This window comes from Electrona antarctica (assembly GCF_951216825.1).
Source record: "Electrona antarctica genome assembly, chromosome: 20".
Classification (NCBI taxonomy): Eukaryota; Metazoa; Chordata; class Actinopteri; order Myctophiformes; family Myctophidae; genus Electrona; species Electrona antarctica.
In genome coordinates, this window is record NC_136801.1 from 2,889,676 (window position 1) to 2,909,480 (window position 19,805).

The window sequence follows — 19,805 nt, forward strand, 5'->3', positions numbered from 1 at the left end:
GCCTACCAGTGACAGCATCCACGGGGAATCCAACAGTTCAGAAACCTGCCTACCAGTGACAGCATCCACGGGGAATCCAACAGTTCAGAAACCTGCCTACCAGTGACAGCATCCACGGGGAATCCAACAGTTCAGAAACCTGCCTACCAGTGACAGCATCCACGGGGAATCCAACAGTTCAGAAACCTGCCTACCAGTGACAGCATCCACGGGGAATCCAACAGTTCAGAAACCTGCCTACCAGTGACAGCATCCACGGGGAATCCAACAGTTCAGAAACCTGCCTACCAGTGACATCATCCACGGGGAATCCAACAGTTCAGAAACCTGCCTACCAGTGACAGCATCCACGGGGAATCCAACAGTTCAGAAACCTTCCTACCAGTGACAGCATCCACAGGGAATCCAACAGTTCAGAAACCTGCCTACCAGTGACAGAATCCACGGGGAATCCAACAGTTAAGAAACCTGCCTACCAGTGACAGCATCCACGGGGAATCCAACAGTTCAGAAACCTGCCTACCAGTGACAGCATCCACAGGGAATCCAACAGTTCAGAAACCTGCCTACCAGTGACAGCATCCACAGGGAATCCAACAGTTAAGAAACCTGCCTACCAGTGACAGCATCCACGGGGAATCCAACAGTTCAGAAACCTGCCTACCAGTGACAGCATCCACAGGGAATCCAAACCAATAGGAATTGCACGATTGTTAATCCTGGAAAGTTAGCATCCTTTAATGGAAGCCATTGTTCTCACGTTAATTAAAAATATAAAAATGTGAAAACTTTTGGGAAAATAACCTGCCTAACGATGATGTCACTGGTAGGCGGGTTTCTGAAGTGTCCACAGCTCTCCGACACAAACGGAGTAGATTCTGGAGTAGATTTTACATTTATCCAAGGTCGAAAATATGGTGAAGTTGTCCTTGAAGCCTTAACCCTTAGAAGATGAAAGACGCCAATTGGCGTCTTCATCAGAATTCCGTAAATGATCAATGACGCCAATTGGCGTCTTCACAGTTTTTGATGAATCTAAACATATTAATATGCTCCGAAGCGCTGTTTAAATTCCTGAGCTTATATTCCAACTACATTACCCAGAAAACCCGTGTCACGTGACACACGTGTACGTGTTGCCATTGGAAGCTGGTCCCACCCCCTGTAAACAGTGGGGGCAGAGGGAGTCTTCATAGTTTTCATTGCTTTGCCTGTTTTGCCGTCTCGCCCGAGCGATTTTCTAGCAGAAAAAGTTTAAAGCAGTACTATTTATTTGAGCGAGTTTTGTGGTAGTAGTATTGATCCATACGCGTCCCAGTCGCCTTCTCCAGGCGGAGTAGCCCTGGTCCAGTGCTTACAGCGAGACTCGCTGCTCCCTCCCTCCTTTTTTCATTGTCTCCCCATCGTCGTCCGATGAGCTATACCGGGAAACCATTGAAGAAGACGATCAACCCGGAATGTTTTGAGGTAATCTTATTGTAGAAAATGCCCTTCTATAGTGATCAGAAATCATAAGATGATCGCTACAAATAGATGCTTGGATAATTACTACTACTAGTCAGATCATGACGCCAGAATGACTCACCACGATGGCCCCCAGCCATTAGCCAGCACCAAAGGTGCTGGCTAATGGTGTTGGTCGGTGCATTGGTGCTGGCTAATGGTTGGAGGGGGGGTTGGTGTTGATCGGTTGGTTGGTGCAGTACAAATGTATCGTAGCAGGCATGCACGCATGGCAGTACAAGTATTTTATATTGTAGCGTGCCTTATAGGCGATCTGATCTTTAGAGTAATGTTCGCTCCTTTTTATTTACTGTCTACAAAGACGGAGAACAAACATGCATCGTTTACTGAAGCAACGCGTGGTTGGTTATGATGACCTTGCTACAAGGATCGGAGGGGGGACGGGGAGTGAAGCTAACAGTAGCGTATTATATAAGATCTGTATGACGTTTCATTGACGTCTGAGCTTGCATGATAATTGCATTCATTGTATATTGTACACAATCATGATTGTACATTGTTTAGTGTGTCTCCGTGTGATGATGATGATGACGATGATGTCAGATAGCCTACGTCCCCCCCCCCCCCCCAACTGGCTATTGGCCGGGCTGACTACAGCTAAATGTTTATTTTTATATATTTAGAACTGGCATCAGATGAGGAGGAGGAGGAGGATGATGATGATGATGATGAAGACGAAGAGTCAAGACTACGATGGAGTTCTCCGACACTGAACCGGATGCATTCATTCATTTCAGTTGTTTTTTTTAAATTTAGCCTACACACACACACACACACCGTCAAGAACAACTGGAATGCAGTGGTTTGGGGACACTGGGGAGTTTGGGGACAACTGTTTTGTATGTAGGCCTATTTATTTTCTGTAATATTTATTATAATTGTATTATGTTAGTCATAAAAAATAAAAGACAAGCTTTTACAATGAGTTAGACCTGTCATGGCTATTTTGTTCACTATTCTGAGGTTTATGGTTTGACTAAGCGAGTTTCAACTGTGATTTACTCTGTAACGGTAGATGGTAAGAACCCAATTTTTTTGTTATAATACAGTATACATTCAAGTCTATATTTTGATACATATCATGGGCACAAAGTCATATCAAAAACAATGTCCTTGGATGTGTTTTTTATCAAAACTGTTTCTTCACAACAGGTTTTTGAGATACATGCATGAATAGACAAGGTACTGGTAAGACTATGTAAACATGGTATATATCAAAATGTGCGTTAGAATGTCTAATTTTACCCCAAAAAAGAATTGAGTTTATATGATGTTCCATTTCAGAGCTAGGGGGACTTTTAGCTGGATAGGTCAGATTGATCATGACTGACCATGCTATTTATAGATGGCAAAATATCTACAGTGGTACATGTGAGAAACTTTTTATTTTATTTTAATTGAACTAGACAACTCACCCTTTAAAATGAGATATTGCATGGCTATGTACGCCCAGCAGAAAAAAAGTTATTTAGAAAATAAAACTTCAACCGGGCATAACTTTTTTTGTTGTCCTAGAAACACTACCCAGTGTAAATGCAGGCTCTTTTAAATGGCTTCCAACACACAAACTAAACATTTTATCAACTCAGTTCATTTTTTTCCTGGAAGCAGACAAGCCAAGCTTTCTCTGAAGGTCTTTCGTTGTCACACATTCACAGCAGAGAATTTTCAATAAATCATTCAAAAACGCCATTCTGCCATAGAGAAGTCTAAAAACTATATAGAAATCCTTGAAACTCTCAAAGAGTTAAGGGACAACTTCACGGGAAGTGAATGACACCTTAAAGTTTAAGGTGTCAATTGTCATTAGAGGTCAGAACAGAATCCTTGGTACATCTTTTATTCCAAGTTATAAGACAATAAGCCTATCTCACAGAATTTCCCCGCCCCCCTAAATACGCCCCCTTTCGGGGTTAGTGGTGATAGCGTGACGTCACTCCATAGACTCTACATGTTAACAGAGGTTATTTAAGAAGTCTACAACTTTTGTTTTCTCAAGGTAAGGTTTGTTCTATCTGCTCGACCTGATTTACCATCTTGTTTGCTTCATAATAATATTGGTCTGTCACATTTTTACATTAGAAAATGTACTTCTCCAGAGAAAAAAACGTGTAAATGCCCATGTTAAAGTCACCACTATTTACCGGAAGTGGGCGTGAAAAACGGGCTGTGAGATAGGCCTATTGACAGTTGAGGTATAGTCACTCGGCCTCAGTTGATTTAGCACCAGTCTTCATGAGCTGCGATGCCAGAGTCTGTTAGTCATTGAGGACTCGTGGATAACAGTTTTTGGGCACCGGGACAATGCAGGAAGATTCACAGAGAGGTTAAAGGGTGTGTGAACGGGACGGACGGCTAGTTGCTCAGTCAGCACACATCTTCAGCATAGGGTGACCAGATGTCCCTCTTTGCGTGGGACAGTCCCTCATTTCCAAGACTTTTCAGGCGTCCCACATATTGAGACCCTGTACCACATTGTGACTGGCAGGCAATTGCATCAGTGTTCAAATAGTTAGTCCCCCAATAGTTGGCCTTCTGTTGTAAAGCTCTCTCATTGTCTCTTCCTGCAAGATGTGTTTTTAAGCCTGTTAAAATAGCATAAAAATAAAGCATGATTTTAAAACAAAATGTGAGACACCAAAGGAGTTTATAAATGATAGCCAATAGGCCTATGGTCGAATATGACATCAAGGCATTTAACTCAAGTAGTAAGTTACTAACCCGGTACTCCAGTATCGGGACAAGTGACAAGTGGGATGGGGGGGACGGGGTCCCCCCATCCCACTTGTCCCACACAAGCGATACTTCTGTCCCTCAAATGAACAGTTTGGATCTGGTCACCCTACTTCAGCACCATGGGGTTCAGCCTCGATGCCCGGCCACAAAACGGCCTGGCCAATCAGCATCAAGTCTGCCTGAGAGTTCCCAGATGGGAGCAGGAGGGGGGAACCCAGTGTACTCTCTGCTGCCCCATCTGGCGGAGTCAGGTTAGCTGAAGGGTGCCTCAGCACAAATCAATCATTATTATGCACACAGTTAAAACCAGCCAAAGACTGTGTAAAACTTGTACTGAATATTTTCACGATCCACAAAACAAAAACTAGTCTAACCCATTCTGTACGGGAACCCCTTTTGGTGTTTTAACTAAGCATTATGTTATACTTTAGCTATTGAAAAATAGCAGATCTACAAGCTCATAGCGCGCCACCGAGTGACGCGCTACGAGCTTGTAGGTCTGCTATTTTTGAAAAATCGTGAAAATGCGACACAAATATTCTCTCAGAGCGAACATTTTTAACTAATCTTTGCCCTTGGGGGTGTCCCTGAAACAACATATTTTCAGGTGGGGGTTGAGGCCAATTACATACATTTCTGGGGGTCCTTGACATGAACGACTGACATAGAAACATAGGTTTTTCAGAAAACTGTTTGGATTTAGAAGACATTTTGTAGAATCTAGTGTCAGGTCAAAATTGGTTAATGCAACACGCAGTGGTGGACAGTAACGAAGAACATTTGCTTTATTACTATACTTGAGTATTTGTATTTTTCAATACTTCAAAATGGCAGATCTACAAGCTCACAACAAGTCACATTGATATACTTGTAGTTGTACTTTGTAGTTATAGTCATATTTGAGCAGGAGTATCTTTACTTTGAGTCAAGTACTGTTGAGTATACTTTGTCCAAAAATTGGCAGAAGGCAGCCACAGAAGAGAGATTTGGTTAGATGTAAAAGATTTCCCACTTGTTTTCTGAATAACGTATTATTGAATTATACATTATATTTAAATGTATATACTGTAATTTATATGTAATATAATGTAAATTATATTAAAACAATTTAATGTATGTTTATGAGAAACTTACAAACTGGACCCCTTGATATGTAAGAACATTTTTGTTTGTCAACATTGGTAGCTGGAAAAGTACAGGTGGGCCAAATATCAAGCAAAGTCACAAAAAACAGGTTATGAAAATAACCTTAAAAGATAATTTCTCCCTAAACCTTTTTTTTACAAAAGTTGATAATTATGTATATTGACCAAAATAATATATAAAAAATAAAATAAAGATATAGGGGAGCTGAAGCTGCAGAAGGAGCTGGAGCTGCTCCTGGAGGGGTCTAACACCAGCTCACGTAGACCAGGAAGAGTGTTGCTGTCACATCATCTAGAACAGATGTGAACAAAAAACAAAAACCAATTGCGCGATTGAATAGGAGTTCTAGTGTTAGACCCCTCCAGGAGCAGCTCCAGCTCCTTCTGCTGATTCAGCTCCCCTATATCTTAATTGTTTTTTTCTTTTCTTTTTGGTCAATATACATAATTATCAACTTACTTTTGTAAAAAAAGGTTTAGGGAGAAATTCCCCTTTAATGTCCTCACTGATAGTGTGGGCTGTTAAACAGCTGCACTTCTTAACGTCTTTCCCAGATCTGAGCAACATCCACTGACCAACGTGCACATACCGTATTTTTGGACAAATGTTTTTTGCACAACATTCTTGCACAAATTGTATTTTTGAGGGGCGCCAGCCGCCAGCCCCTCCTATTTCCAGCTTTTAGTGTCTGTCCACAAACTTTGTCCTACACAAACATTAAATTCCCATCGACAATGAAAGATAAGAGTGCCCATTATTTAATTTTTTTTTGTATAGTAACCTATTTGAAATTAATTTAGGTAGTCAGTTGGAATCCGTCATGGGAAACAATTTGGAAAAGTAATACAGATGACTTAATATCATTATAATATAATATTCTTATTCTTATAACAATTATAACACTATCTACAGTGAAGTGTTCTTGAAATGATGCTGTCAAGTGAGTGTCTATGACTGATCATTAGATGGTGCAGCCCTGTTAACCCATTTTGACCTGGGAACGATTCTATAAATGTCTTCTAAATCCTGACAGTTTTCTGAAAAAGCTATGTTTCTATGTCAGTCGTTCTTTGATTTTTCAAAAATAGCAGACCTACAAGCTCATAGCGCGCCACTCGGTGGCACGCTATGAGCTTGTAGATCTGCTATTTTTCAATAGCTAAAGCATAACATGCTTACACCAAAAGGAGTTCCCGCCCCAAAATGGGTTAATAACAATAGGCTACAATTTGTAGCCTATACAGTACCTTATCGAGTTGGAGGTAGCATAAATAAACAAAGCTATCTAGCTATTGTATCTCCTACATACCAAGCCATTTTGCTAAATGCCTAAATTGTACATTTTGTAAGTGTTAATCCTGGCATCTCTGAGTCTCATCCTTTTATAGCAAACTTTGATAGGTTGACTTTTAAGGAAACAAACCATGATGTGTTCTACAACATTTTACTTTTATTCTGTACTCCTTTTAGTCCTCGTTTAGGAAACCATCACCGAGTTCCCTTTATTACCTGCAGATAAATTGGAAAGGGTCAAATTCAGACGACTGATAAGCAGTGGAACCAATTAGAAAGCAGGTTTAAAACATTATTCAGACAGCTGTAGTACCTTTTAATTATTCAATCCATTTCATTATTAATCGACAAAACTAAAATTGAAATCATTCGCTCAATATTCCAACAATATTAGACTATAATCACAGTAGTAGAATTATCAATCAATTGGACGGTTTAGCCTCAGTTGATTACTACTAGTTTAGTAGTTTTTTAAGTATTTTAAAATGCTGAATGAATTATTTCTTGAAAATTATGAGCACATCTCTTGTAAACATAGATACAGTAATAGCCAGCACGCCGTTTTGAAATTAGAATGAATGTTCAGTTCCCAACCTCACAGACTGATGTGTGAATGTTTGCATGCAGCAAACACTTATTTTACAGATTGGTCGATTATTAACCCAACAAATCAATTAGTCGACAAATTCCTATGATTATTTAGTCAAGTCACGAATTTCTTGAATCGAGGAAAGCCCTGAATCACAGAGATATAACAATTAAGGCTTACGTCGTAGATCCAGTCCTTGAAATAGGAGACTCGGGTGAAGACGGTAGGTTTGGACACCTGGTTACACATTCCACCTGGACCATAGCTGACCACACCATGCACTCTCCAGACATCATCACCTTTCTTGCAGCTCAAGGGTCCACCAGAGTCGCCCTAAGAAGAACATTGAGTCGTGGTCAACCGCCAACTCATTGTCTCATATAAAACAAGTCAAAACTGTAACCAGTGAATACAGAGAAGCCTGCGTTCATATCAGCTTTGAAGACAGTGTGACATTGTAAAATATGTTAACCCTCATTTGAGTGTTTAGATTCAAACAAGCTGGAAACTTGAAATAATAAAGAATTGTGATCTAAAACCCTTAGCTGTATTTGTCCCAACATGATTGAGCCTTCCACATTGGTGCAGTGGCTGGGAAGACGCAGCCAAGTGGCCCTGACGAGGAGCAACATGGACCTGCCTATAATAGGCCTATCTCACAGCCCGCTTTCCACGCCCACTTCCGGTAAATAGTGGTGTCTTTAACATGAGCATTTACACGTTTTTTTCTCTGGAGAATCTAAGTACATTTTCTAATGTAAAAATGTGACAGACCAATATTATTATGAAGCAAACAAGATGGTAAATCAGGTCGAACAGATAGAACAAACCTTACCTTGAGAAAACAAAAGTTGTAGACTTCTTAAATTACCTGTGTTAACATGTAGCGTCTATGGAGTGACGTCACGCTATCACCACTAACCCCGAAAGGGGGCGTATTTAGGGGGGCGGGGAAATTCTGTGAGATAGGCTTATTCCCAGTACTGCTTTCGGCCTTGGCTACCAATGCCGGCAGTGTGGGAATCAGAATTGTCCTTACGGACGACAGGAAAGCATCCTGGTAAGGTGCAGCCCTTAGAGTATATATGAATAGAGACGGCACCGGATATCTCCTCCCATCCACTTGCATTATGTTGCTCAAAAGCGCATGAGGCGATTTCACTCAGGAACAGAGTGCATTCTGGGATGGATTTGCCCCAAACACATGAACGGGCTGGCCATTGACTATCATTGCACGCGTTCACGTATGAAACAGCGGCGTTCACGTGTCATCGTGAACGTGCACAATGATAGTCAATGGACCAGCGCGTTCATGTGTTTGGGCCCACACTGCAATACCAAATTCGGCCACTATGTCCATTTCGCCTCAGGGTTTCCTCCGGGTGTCGTCTCTATTCATATATACTCTAAGGTGCAGCCACAGAGCCCAGTTACCTGGCAGCCTGCAGTGATCCCATCCCCTCCAGCACACACCATGGACTCCAGGGCAAGGCTTCCCCACCACTCGTGCTGTGAACAAATGGAGTGCTCTACCACATTCAGTGGAGCCACTTGCAGCTTGTCTGGTGCACCGCTTTCAGCTAAAAAAAAAAAAACATGTATGCAGAATATATATTCAAATGATACAATATTTAGATTTGATTATTTCTCCTCCCACACGGTGTCCTTGAGAAAGACACTGAAGCACTGCTCCTAATAGAAGAGACACTGAACCACTGCTCCTAATAGAAGAGACACTGAACCACTGCTCCTAATAGAAGAGACACTGAACCACTGCTCCTAATAGAAGAGTTAAACGCAGAATACATACGCGTACTGCCGAGGAGGCCCCAGCCAGTGATGTAGCAGGTGAACATGTGGGGCAGCATTGCGCCAGCATGAGGTAGGTTGGCGATTGCCACGAAGCCGTTGTCATATACACTTTTGGCCAGTTTCAGCAGAGCAATATCATTCCTATAAGGAAAATATAAAGTAACTAGAGCTTCGGGGCCACTATGCGGCCCTCGCATCTCGACTTCAGGTCACAACGCAGCCCATATATGGCATGCTCATATTGGGGTATATATATATATATATATATATATATATATATATATATATATATATATATATGCACATCGGGATTGTTTATGGTTACGGGTTGGGAAGTAACAATTACATGTAACGCCGTTACGTAATCAGAGTAAAAAAAGAAACGGTAAAGGTCTCTACACACCGGGCGCGAATCGGATGCGAATTGCGGATTTTTAGCTGCGTTTCTCCATCGGTTTTCCGATGCAACCACCTTAAGTGCAACGTCTAGGGTACATTTTAAAATATGTAATCTGGATTACAGTAATGGAGGTGTAGTAACGGGGGTTACAGGCTTGGTTACATTCTCCCCTTCCCCTCATCAATTTTAGGGCTACAAAAAAATAAGTTAAAACACCAAACAATAAAATAATCAGTGGATATATATGATCAGGCGCTGCGCTCAGTGCGCTGTGTGTCGCTGCTAACATATAGCTCCATGTATCCCTCACTGCGGGCACACGAGCAGCGCGCCACTGTCTCCAGTCCCCATCTTTATATTATATTTTATAGCGTGAGATCTGTAGCCAGCGGACACTCCTGACAGTGATCTGTAACCGGGGACAAGAGGAGGCGGGGTGTGTGTGGAGCCTCTGTAGACGCAGGGACACGGGTGGCCACGGGTACCATGCCTGGTAACAATTCTGATTGGTAGTTTTACTAGTTTACTGTCTACAGTGAATCAATATTCTAATCTAGGGTTAAATACCGCTATGTGATAAATTGATCATTTTTACCCATTGCCAAGTTCACCTGTCCAGCCCGGATGGATAATAACTTGTTCCACGTTGACTATCTGCTCGGTGCCGCCGTCTTCATAGAGGTCATGCTCTCCGAGCACCACACGGTACACACTGGCATCCGGGCTGTCAATAACACAAGTATATAAAACACGCTATGATTACATCAACAAACTAGATTAAGATAAAATATACAAGCCCATTCTGGGCAGGAACCCCTTTTGGTGTTCTAAGCATTATGTTATACTTTAGCTATTGAAAAATAGCAGCTCTACAAGCTCATAGCGCGGCACCGAGTGCCGCGCTACGAGCTTATAGGTCTATTTTTGAAAAATCGTGAAAACGCAGCACAAATCTTTGAATATATATTCTTTCAGAGCGATGTTTTAACTCTAATCTTTGCTTCAGATGTGGGGGGGGGGGTCGGTGGCCTATTACATATAATTTTTGGGGTCCTTGACATGAAATATTGAGCACCACTGATACAGAAACATAGGTATTTCTGAAAACTGTCAGGATTTAGAATTTTTTAAATTTCGACGTCAGGCCTAAATGGGTTAAATGAAAGTGTTCATGCTCTGAATAGAACCTTAGAGAGTCCTACCCGACACAATGGGCCGCCGTCATGACGTGGAAGACATCGATGAGGGCGCCTCCGCAGATGTGGTAATGGTAACCATCGTCGTATATGTTTTCTTGGAGAGAAACCTGAGGATAAAAATGGTAAATGGTGCATTTATATAGCGCCTTTATCCAAGGCGCTTTACATAGATTGTGCATTACATTCACCCATTCACACACACATTCATACACCGATGGCAGCGGAAACCATGCAAGGCACCAACCAGCACATCGGGAGCAATTAGGGGTTCAGTGACTTGCTCAAGGACACTTCGACAGTAACTCTGGGGGAGCCCAGGTTCGAACTGACAACCTTGCGGTTCCCATCCAGGCACTCTACCCCTGAGCCACCGCCGCCCCCTAGTGGCCACTCTACCCCTGAGCCACCGCCGCTGAGGATAAAGTATTAACCAACCATTTGAAGACAGATGGCACTCAAAATAATAAACCTATACTGTGATATGCTAAGTAGCCAAGGTGGCATAAAACAGTGGAAAGTAATGATTAATATGGCCCTGCAGGCCCACAGTATTAATGTGGTCATTATTAGGTGGGTCTGCTGATGCCCAAAATCATCCCCAAAATAAAACAAAAAAACGCACCTGATCTTTCTCAGTTGAAGTCCTATGGTTGCAGCCCCCTCCCTTTTGGAAATGGGAACTCACTTCCACCTCACATCAAAGCTGACCCCCCCCCCATCGCATTCCCTGTTTAACCCATTTAGACCTGACGTTGACATTTTAAAAAATGACTTTTTAAAATGTCATTTTTTTTCTGAAAAACCTCATGTTTCTATATCAGTGGTTCTCAATATTTCATGTAAATTGTATGCAATAGGCTGCCGACCCCCATCTGAAAATATGTTGTTCCAGGGACCCTCCCAGAAGCAAAGTTTTGAGTTAGAAACTCTGAAAGAATATATATTCAAAGATTTGAGGCACATTTTCACGATCTTTCAAAAATAGCAGACCTACAAGTTCATAGCGCGGCACTCGGTGCCGCGCTATGAGCTTGTAGATCTGCTATTTTTCAATAGCTAAAGTATAACATAATGCTCGAAACCCAACCTGTTCAGACTCTTTCCCCACCTAATCCAAACCTCCCTTTCTGCCTTACAGTTGTGTTTTTTCCTTGCTCAATGTTTAGCATTTTAACATTCTCTTTTCTCTCCTAATAACATTGTTTATTTTATTCTAATTATTGTTTGAAAATGCTATGAAAGCAATGTGAATATGTTACATGGTCAGCAATCATAAAAATTAATATATATTTTTACCACACTTACATTGGTTAGTAAGGAAATTAATTGACCTGAGATCAGATTCTAAATATGTCTTCTACATCCTGACCGTTTTCTGAAAAAGCTATGTTTCTATGTCAGTGGTTTTTCGATTTTTCAAAAATAGCAGACCTACAAGCTCGTAGCGCTATGAGCTTGTAGATCTTCTATTTTTCAATAGCTAAAGCATAACATAATGCTAACACCAAAAGGGGTTCCTGCCCAGAATGGGTTACATAAGTATTTAATTCAAATACATGAAATACAGCACGCGGACACAAATCGGTATTCTTTTACAACTTTGCTGGATATTGAAGTAGTGAAATGTGTGCATATTTTACCTGGTATTTCCAGGAATGGGGTTCAGCCTCAGTGCCTCCTACAACCCTCCCATTGCGGCTGAAGGGTGCCTCGGCACAAATCAATCCTTATGCACACAGAGTTAAAACCACAAAAGGCAGTTTGAACAGTGTTCCAACTGCTCTAGTCTCTAACTGCATGCAGTTGTAACAATCATAAAATATAACTACAAGAATGAATAAAAGATGATTATAATAATACATTACAATGGTGCCTCTTATGGAAAAACTTACCGATGCAACACAAGAGAGTCGTGAGTCGTATCATGTTGGACCGGTGAAGTGACCAGATGCAGTTGGTCGTGTTATTTATCCCATTTTGACCTGAGATCAGATTCTAAAAATGTCTGTTTGAAAATGACAGTTTTCTGAAAAAGCTATGTTTATGTCAGTCGTTCTTCGATTTTAAAAAAATAGCAGACCTACAAGCTCGTAGCGCGCCACTCGGTGGCGCGCTATGAGCTTGTAGATCTGCTATTTTTCAATAGCTAAAGCACAACATAATGCTAACACCAAAAGGGGTTCCTGCCCAAAATGGGTTATATATAATCTTGAGATGACGCAACTATCTGGTTACATGCCAGTGTCGATGGCCAATACCACTGGGCATATCGACAGACACAAATAATAGTTTAATTCAACAGGCAGTTGGTAATCCTGACACTTTGAGGTTTTAGATTTTTTTTTCACAATCAATGCTATTGAACATACTTTATGTCTGTGTGTTGGTTTAAAAAATATTGAACCAATGGAAAGTATTAAAAAGTGCTTTGATAAATAACCTCCTAACTCCATTTGAGCTGGTCAAAAGGACCCGAAGAACCCTGGGTGTTTTATGTTGATGTAGGGGGTTAGCCTGGTGAAACCACTCCCCCTGCTGGACAACATTTGCAGGAGGAGGGAACTGGTGAACTCAATACTGCCGCAATCTGGGGAAGTCAGGTTAGGAGGGGGTTGCATGCACATGCTTGAAATGTACCATTTTAATGTCACATGTTTAGTACAGAAAATAAGCCAAGCAGAAGAGGTTTCATAGATAAAACATATTTTTACATACTTTTAATTCATGTTGAAAATGTAAAACCGTAGGAGACCCTAGGAGAGTCATCTGCATTACTTTTTCAAAATGTTTCCCTCAAAAGTGACCTAAATTAATCACCTAAATTAATTCCAAATGGGCTACTCGAGGGTAATAGATATCACACAAGGTGTGTTATACTCCCCATTTACACTATTATGTAGAATTGTTGCGGTTGCAGGGCGTTGACAGGCACCATACCACTGTGACAATATTGTAGATGTTATATTCCCAGGTCCTGGAGGACTGCTTACGTCTCCCTCATCCATAGTGGTCTTAGAATGAGGCAACACATCCATGTATTATCAAACTCTACTCGTCTAGGGCAGTCATGGCTCAGGAGGTAGAGATAATTAAATGGTTAAACAAAACAAGTCATAATGTATTGCCACTTTACTTAACACATTGAGAGCCCACGCAAAACTGCCCAAAAATCACTTTCACCTAGAAAATCCATTCACATTTTTTATAATTCAGCTGACTGTGGAGACACATGCTGGAACTTTTTACTTTGAAATGTTTTATAGTTTGAGTTATTTAATTTAAACGCCAAATGCATTCTCAATGGCGAAAACACAAACTTTGGCACCACGTATTTAAAAAAAAAAAGAAAATCATTGTTTTGATTATGATTTCTTTTAATAAAAAATAATAATATATATATATATATATATTTTTTCAAAGACGTCCAGACGTCTTGGGTTATGCCCGTGCGGTAATACCAAAGACGTCCACAGACGTCTTGGGCACAAAATGTGTTTTAACTAATAAATTATGCTTGTTGTAACTGTTGTGTAAAAGCAGTATTATGCTCAAGGTCATCCTGTTGTGCTGTCAGACAGCATGGGTGTTATTATCTTCGACCACGAGATTTGTCCAAACATATACTGTGCATGCAGGTGAGTGGATGTTGTTTACGATCTCTGATAGCCTGAGGGAAAGAAGTTAAGAAGTGCAGCTGTTGAACAGCCTACCCCGCTATCAGTGAGCAGAGTTTGGCAACTTTGCGTAATGTTAGACCCACCTGTACTTTTCCCCAGCTAAGAACAAAAAAACATTTATTCTTACATATCAGGGTTCCAGTTTCAGAGGCTCTATCAATAACATTGCAAATAGCAACACTGCAAGCACACAAACGCATCGCAATACCATTTACAATATTTGTGTTTGAAATGTGACGGACTGAAAGTCAATATGTATCCAAAAATACAAATGCGCAAGTACAGTACAGATACTCAGAAAATGCACTTAACAATTAATACTCAAGTAAATGTTCTGTTAGTGTCCATTTTGTTGTTGTGGATCATGAGAATATTCAGTAGCGTACAAGTTAGGCGGTCTCTGATATGCCCAGTAGTATTGCCCATTGACACTGGCATGTAACCAGATAGTTGCGTCATATATAAATAAGACAACCACAACCAACCAACTGCATCCGATTTGATCACTTCACCAGTCCAAGATGATACGACTCACGACGCTCTTGTGTTGCATTGGTAAGTCTTACAGAAGAGGCACAACGATGATTCATTAGTATTTATCATTCATTAGATTGCAGATATATTTTAGGATTGTTACAACTGCAATACTGCATGTCCCCACTGTGCTCTAACAACTGCTCTTGTGGTTTGAACTGTGTGCATAAGGATTGATCTGTGCCGAGGCACCCTTCAACCACAATGTGCACAATGAGAGGGTGGTAGGAGGCGATGAGGCTCGACCTAACTCCTGGAAATACCAGGTAAAGAATCACATTTCACTTCTGATTTGCTTGGGATTTTTCATTATTTAATTATTTAATCATTTCATATTTCTTCACGATTTCGAACACAAGGTGGAAAAGCACACTGGTTCATGATTTCATGCGTGTCTTATTAACCAAAGTATGTGTAGTCAAATCAAAGTACTTTTTTTGTGATTTCTGGTCCAAAACGCTTTTCATAGCAACTATTGCATTTTCAACAAGAACCACCAAGTAGTTCACCCAAAAAAAAAGAAGACAAATTTCACAAATCAGTTAGGCCTACACACCCCATGAAGAATTTAATTCATGGAGATTTTTTTTTATTTTTTTCGCATTCCTAAGTCAATAATTTGATGATTGGCGTAGTCTCCGGTCATCAAATTAATACATTATATTGAAATATATAGGCTATTTTAGAATACTGTACTCAAAGAGTCTCCAACTGAAAACAAAAAGAAAATCTCCATGAATTCAAGGCTTCATGGAGTCAGTACAGTAGTTGATAGTTTAGTTTAGTTTATTTGATCGATAGAAAATACTTTTTTTTAACCTTTAACCTTACTAGGCTCAGGGGGTTACCCTAGCCCTTTTACCTTTTCTAAAATACAGAAAAGGTGGGTTGCCAGGAATTCTGTAGCCTCTGGTCTCATGAATCATTGTCACTTCTCACCGTGTTATCACCACGCCTTGGCTACTTGAAACAGTGCTTCTGAGGCCGAGTGTTATCCGTCTCCAAATGGTTGATATTACATCCTCAGGTTTCTCTCCAACAAAACCTCTACAACGATGGCTACTGGTACCACGTCTGTGGAGGCAGTCTCATCAATACCTACTACATCATGACGGCAGCCCATTGCATCGGGTAGGAACCCTCGCTGTTCTGTTGCTTGCTTGTTGCTCGTTATATTAATCCATTTTGGACGGGAACCCATTTTGGTGTTTAAGCATTATGTTATACTTTAGCTGTTGAAAAATAGCAGATCTACAAGCTCATAGCGCAGCACCGAGTGCCGCGCTACGAGCTTGTAGGTCGGCTATTTTTGAAAAATCATGAATGCGGCACAAATCTTTGAATATATATTCTTTCAGAGCGAACGTTTTTAACTCAAATCTTTGCTTCTGGGGAGGTCCCTGGAACAACATATTTTCAGATGGGGGTCGGTGGCCAATTACATATAATTTTTGGGGTCCTTGACATGAAATATTGAGCACCACTGATACAAATAGGTATTTCAGAAAACTGTCAGAATTTAGAAGACATTTTTTTTTATTTCGACGTCAGGCCTAAATGGATTAAATATAAACCTTTTCATGTCAAGGACCACCAACATTAATTTTAGAATTATTTTACTAGTACTTTGCTGGGTGTTTTATGGTATTTGTATATTTATGTAGGCCTATTGTCTTGAATGTATACGCATTAACATGAGCAAAACAATTTCCCCTGTGGATAATAAAGACATCTAACTAGCATGTGGCATTCTTGTAGCCTCAGCTAGTTCAGTAAAAACCTGACGATGATGACGTCTAGTTTTTACTCCTCGGCTGCAATGGTTCCCGCCCACCCTGACAAGCACTTGGAGTTGATGCATTACATTTAGTTTGACTCTGTTCCACAGATAAATATTGTGAAAATAGTCCATCTACAAGCTTGTCTATTTTTTTTGTTTTGCATTTTTCTAAGGTAATATTTAACAATTTGGCCAATGTTTGACCATTTTTGGTTTTCCAATTTAGAGGTATTTAAAAGGTCTTAAATTGTAACTTTAGAAATGTACTGACTGAATCTTGGTTTGTTTACTGTTTTATGAGAAAACAATGTTCATTATTGTTATTATTAATCATCCGGGGACCCTAGACCATAGAGTTTATAAAAGGATAGAGACTGAACTGGCGTGAAGCTCCGCCCCCCCAGCTATTCATGTCAGTGGAAGTTGCTCAGTGGCGTTTTGAAGCACCCGGAAGACTGCCGGAAGTACCGTCTCAGAACGTCTACTTCCGCATTTGACCACCACATTTTGGTGGTCAAATGCGGAAGTGCAACCGAGCGCTCAATGTTAAAGCCCAGCTGCACGGGGTTTCCCGGTCATGAATCCACGGGTCCGCCTGTAGTCCCTCCTCCTACCACTAGGGCCCAGAGCTTCAACGTTGAATAGCCTCACTGGCCCCTTGCCCTAGACCCTTGGTTATCTAGGGCAGGGGTTCTCAACGTTTTTGGCTGGGGACCCCCGGAAATGCTTTGGTCATGTCTCGTGACCCCCGCCCCCCTCCCCACCACCAATACAAACTGACTGCAAAAATAACCTTAATAATAGAGAAAATACATCATAAATTAATACTGAAACCAGACTGAAGGAAAGTTTATGCATGCACCATGTAAACTCTTAATTTCCATTTTCCAGACATTCAGCTGCAATTTTTTTTTTTTTATAATAATAAATAAAAACCAGGAAATTTGGGGACCCCCCAAAATAATGTGTTATAGTTTTAAGTTTTCTATACTGTACACACATTTTCCCTTATTTTTCTAACCGTAGGCCTATATATGATTTCAACTTTCTTTTTTTAATATAAGTATATTTGTATGTCTTTAAATGTTCTGATGAATTGAAAATGGAAGACCCTTATGTAAACAAGTCTTACTGCTTTTTATCCAATCCGATTTTGTAGGCTATTGACCAGTACTTTCCCTGAACGCTATCCATTCTACAAACTGTATACATTTTCAATCAATCAATCCAGTAGCAAAGGCTACTTAATTGCTTCTTCCAGTTATGGGCCTACTTTTTAACATTAAAAGAGTGCTTTCATTTAGAAGCGTATAACCCTAGTATATTAACCCCTACTTGTATCATGCTGACAGAAGACTGTCTGGTCTGAAACTGTCTGCTTTGTTGACGTATTAAATCATGGTGTGTTGTACCGTGTTCTTACTTCTTCTTGCAGCAACATGGACCCCAGTGCGTACCGTGTGGCGCTTGGAGAGCATGACATCTATGAATACGACGGGACGGAGCTGTTCGTCAACGTGGTAAAGATTATCATCCATCCGGGCTGGACAGGCGCTCTTGGCAACGGGTAAGAAAATAATAATCATGTCGAGGACCGGCAAATTGATATTGTGAACTTATAACAGCCAATAAATGAAAAGAAACCATAAACAAAGTTACAAACAGTGTGACTAGTTATATACTGAGGCTGGTCCCTAAATTTAGCACGAGGAAACCCTATTGTGGCAGCGGTGGCCGAACGGATTGTGGAGCGGTCTTGATACCGGAAGGTCGCCAGTTCGAATCAGCGGTCCGACACGCTAAAATTACCACCGCTGAAGTGCCCTTGAACAAGGCATTGAACCACTACGATGAAATGTTCTATGAGCAGGGCCTGGCTGGAAACAAGTTCTTGAGCTTAGCCCGTGGACCAGATATAATCTCTATGGTGAACCATGGACTCCCATCTGAAAATATTTAGTGTAGGGAAACTTCGGCGTATTCTAGTACCAAGCATGCTGTGTTGTTTTCCAAAGTACCTCACACAGTGCAAATGTGCAATTTCAATTAAATGTTTATAAAAGACTAAAGTAATTATTATTATTTATTAAATGCACTACAGCGCGATTCATTGTGAGTTTGTAGAGCTTAGTTTTAACAATATATTTGACATTTTTCAATTATATAAAACTGTCACTCCCAGTGAATCTTAAAAACGACGTCAGTTCTGTGTAGTAAGTAGGGTACTGGTGCTGCGGGCTTTATTTCTTCCCTTCTTTCAATAAGCCATAACAACAACAACGTCAAAACTGTCAAATAAACACAATGAACAGTGATCAGGCAGTCAGAAGAATAAAGCACATAAAAGATAATTAAATAAAATGCACAAAACACAAGTAGCCTATTCACCTCACTGGCTGCACGTAGGATCAAAGGGAATGACGTGGTTTTGGAACCCATACCATAATGAACACAAACAATATGCAAACTGAAAAGAAACAAAACGATCAATAAACCTCATCATGAAATACAACATATAACTCAAATATTGACAAATAACTTAAACCAATGATGCAGAAACAACAAAACGAACCTTAAACTTGTGACACGCTGTCTTCAAACATTCCGTATGCCTGTAGCACACAGACCGGAATCATATCATTCTTCTTCTTCTTCTAGTGGGGTTTATTGGCGGTTGGCAAACAAATCTGTGCATTACCGCCACCTACTGGTGTCTTTATTCCTCCTACTTATTGGATTCCTGAGTTACATTACACAACAAAACCTATATTCTATCAATCAGTTTGGTTACTCTCAAATATTCAAATTGTGCCTATAGCACCTGTCTCCTGATACTTTTCTTAATATATTTACTAAGTCGTACCTTTTTCATTTCTGCTAAATTTTCCCTTAACTGTCTTCTTTCTCCTTCATATGCTCAACTGTTTCCTCCTGGAAGCATATCATGCTTGTGTGAGCGGCCTTAAGATACCCATATAAGGGCAGGGCACCGGAAATGACGTAACCAACTTCCGGAAACCAGAACAAATATATATTTTACCCAAATAAGTAAATACTAGTAAACAAAATAATAACATTACGGCAGTCACAAAAACATTACAGAGTTATAGCTCTT

General features: G+C 40.5%; 1 protein-coding gene across 1 annotated transcript; it reads right to left on the minus strand.

Moving 5' to 3' along the window:
- Nucleotides 1–6,633: 6,633 nt before the first annotated feature.
- On the minus strand, nucleotides 6,634–19,299 carry LOC306913058 (chymotrypsin-like elastase family member 1). Its single transcript, XM_079489572.1, has 9 exons — nucleotides 19,263–19,299; nucleotides 19,079–19,157; nucleotides 18,103–18,246; nucleotides 10,703–10,806; nucleotides 10,096–10,224; nucleotides 9,099–9,241; nucleotides 8,723–8,868; nucleotides 7,469–7,621; nucleotides 6,634–6,915 (listed from the first exon to the last, which is right to left on the minus strand). Exons 2-9 carry the CDS (start codon nucleotides 19,127–19,129, stop codon nucleotides 6,895–6,897), a joined length of 891 nt encoding a protein of 296 aa, XP_079345698.1. The 5' UTR covers nucleotides 19,130–19,157; nucleotides 19,263–19,299; the 3' UTR covers nucleotides 6,634–6,894.
- Nucleotides 19,300–19,805: the final 506 nt, after the last annotated feature.

Bases quoted from the DNA above. Each gene is read 5' to 3' on its own strand.
- LOC306913058 (XM_079489572.1), bottom strand. From the start codon at position 19,129: ATGGGTTCCAAAACCACGTCATTCCCTTTGATCCTACGTGCAGCCAGT. The intron at 10,225-10,702 runs GTAGGACTCTCT...TGTTATTGACAG, and splicing joins ACGGCGGCCCATTGTGTCGG to CCCGGATGCCAGTGTGTACC. The intron at 9,242-10,095 runs GTAAAAATGATC...TTTTCCTTATAG, and splicing joins ACAGGTGAACTTGGCAATGG to GAATGATATTGCTCTGCTGA.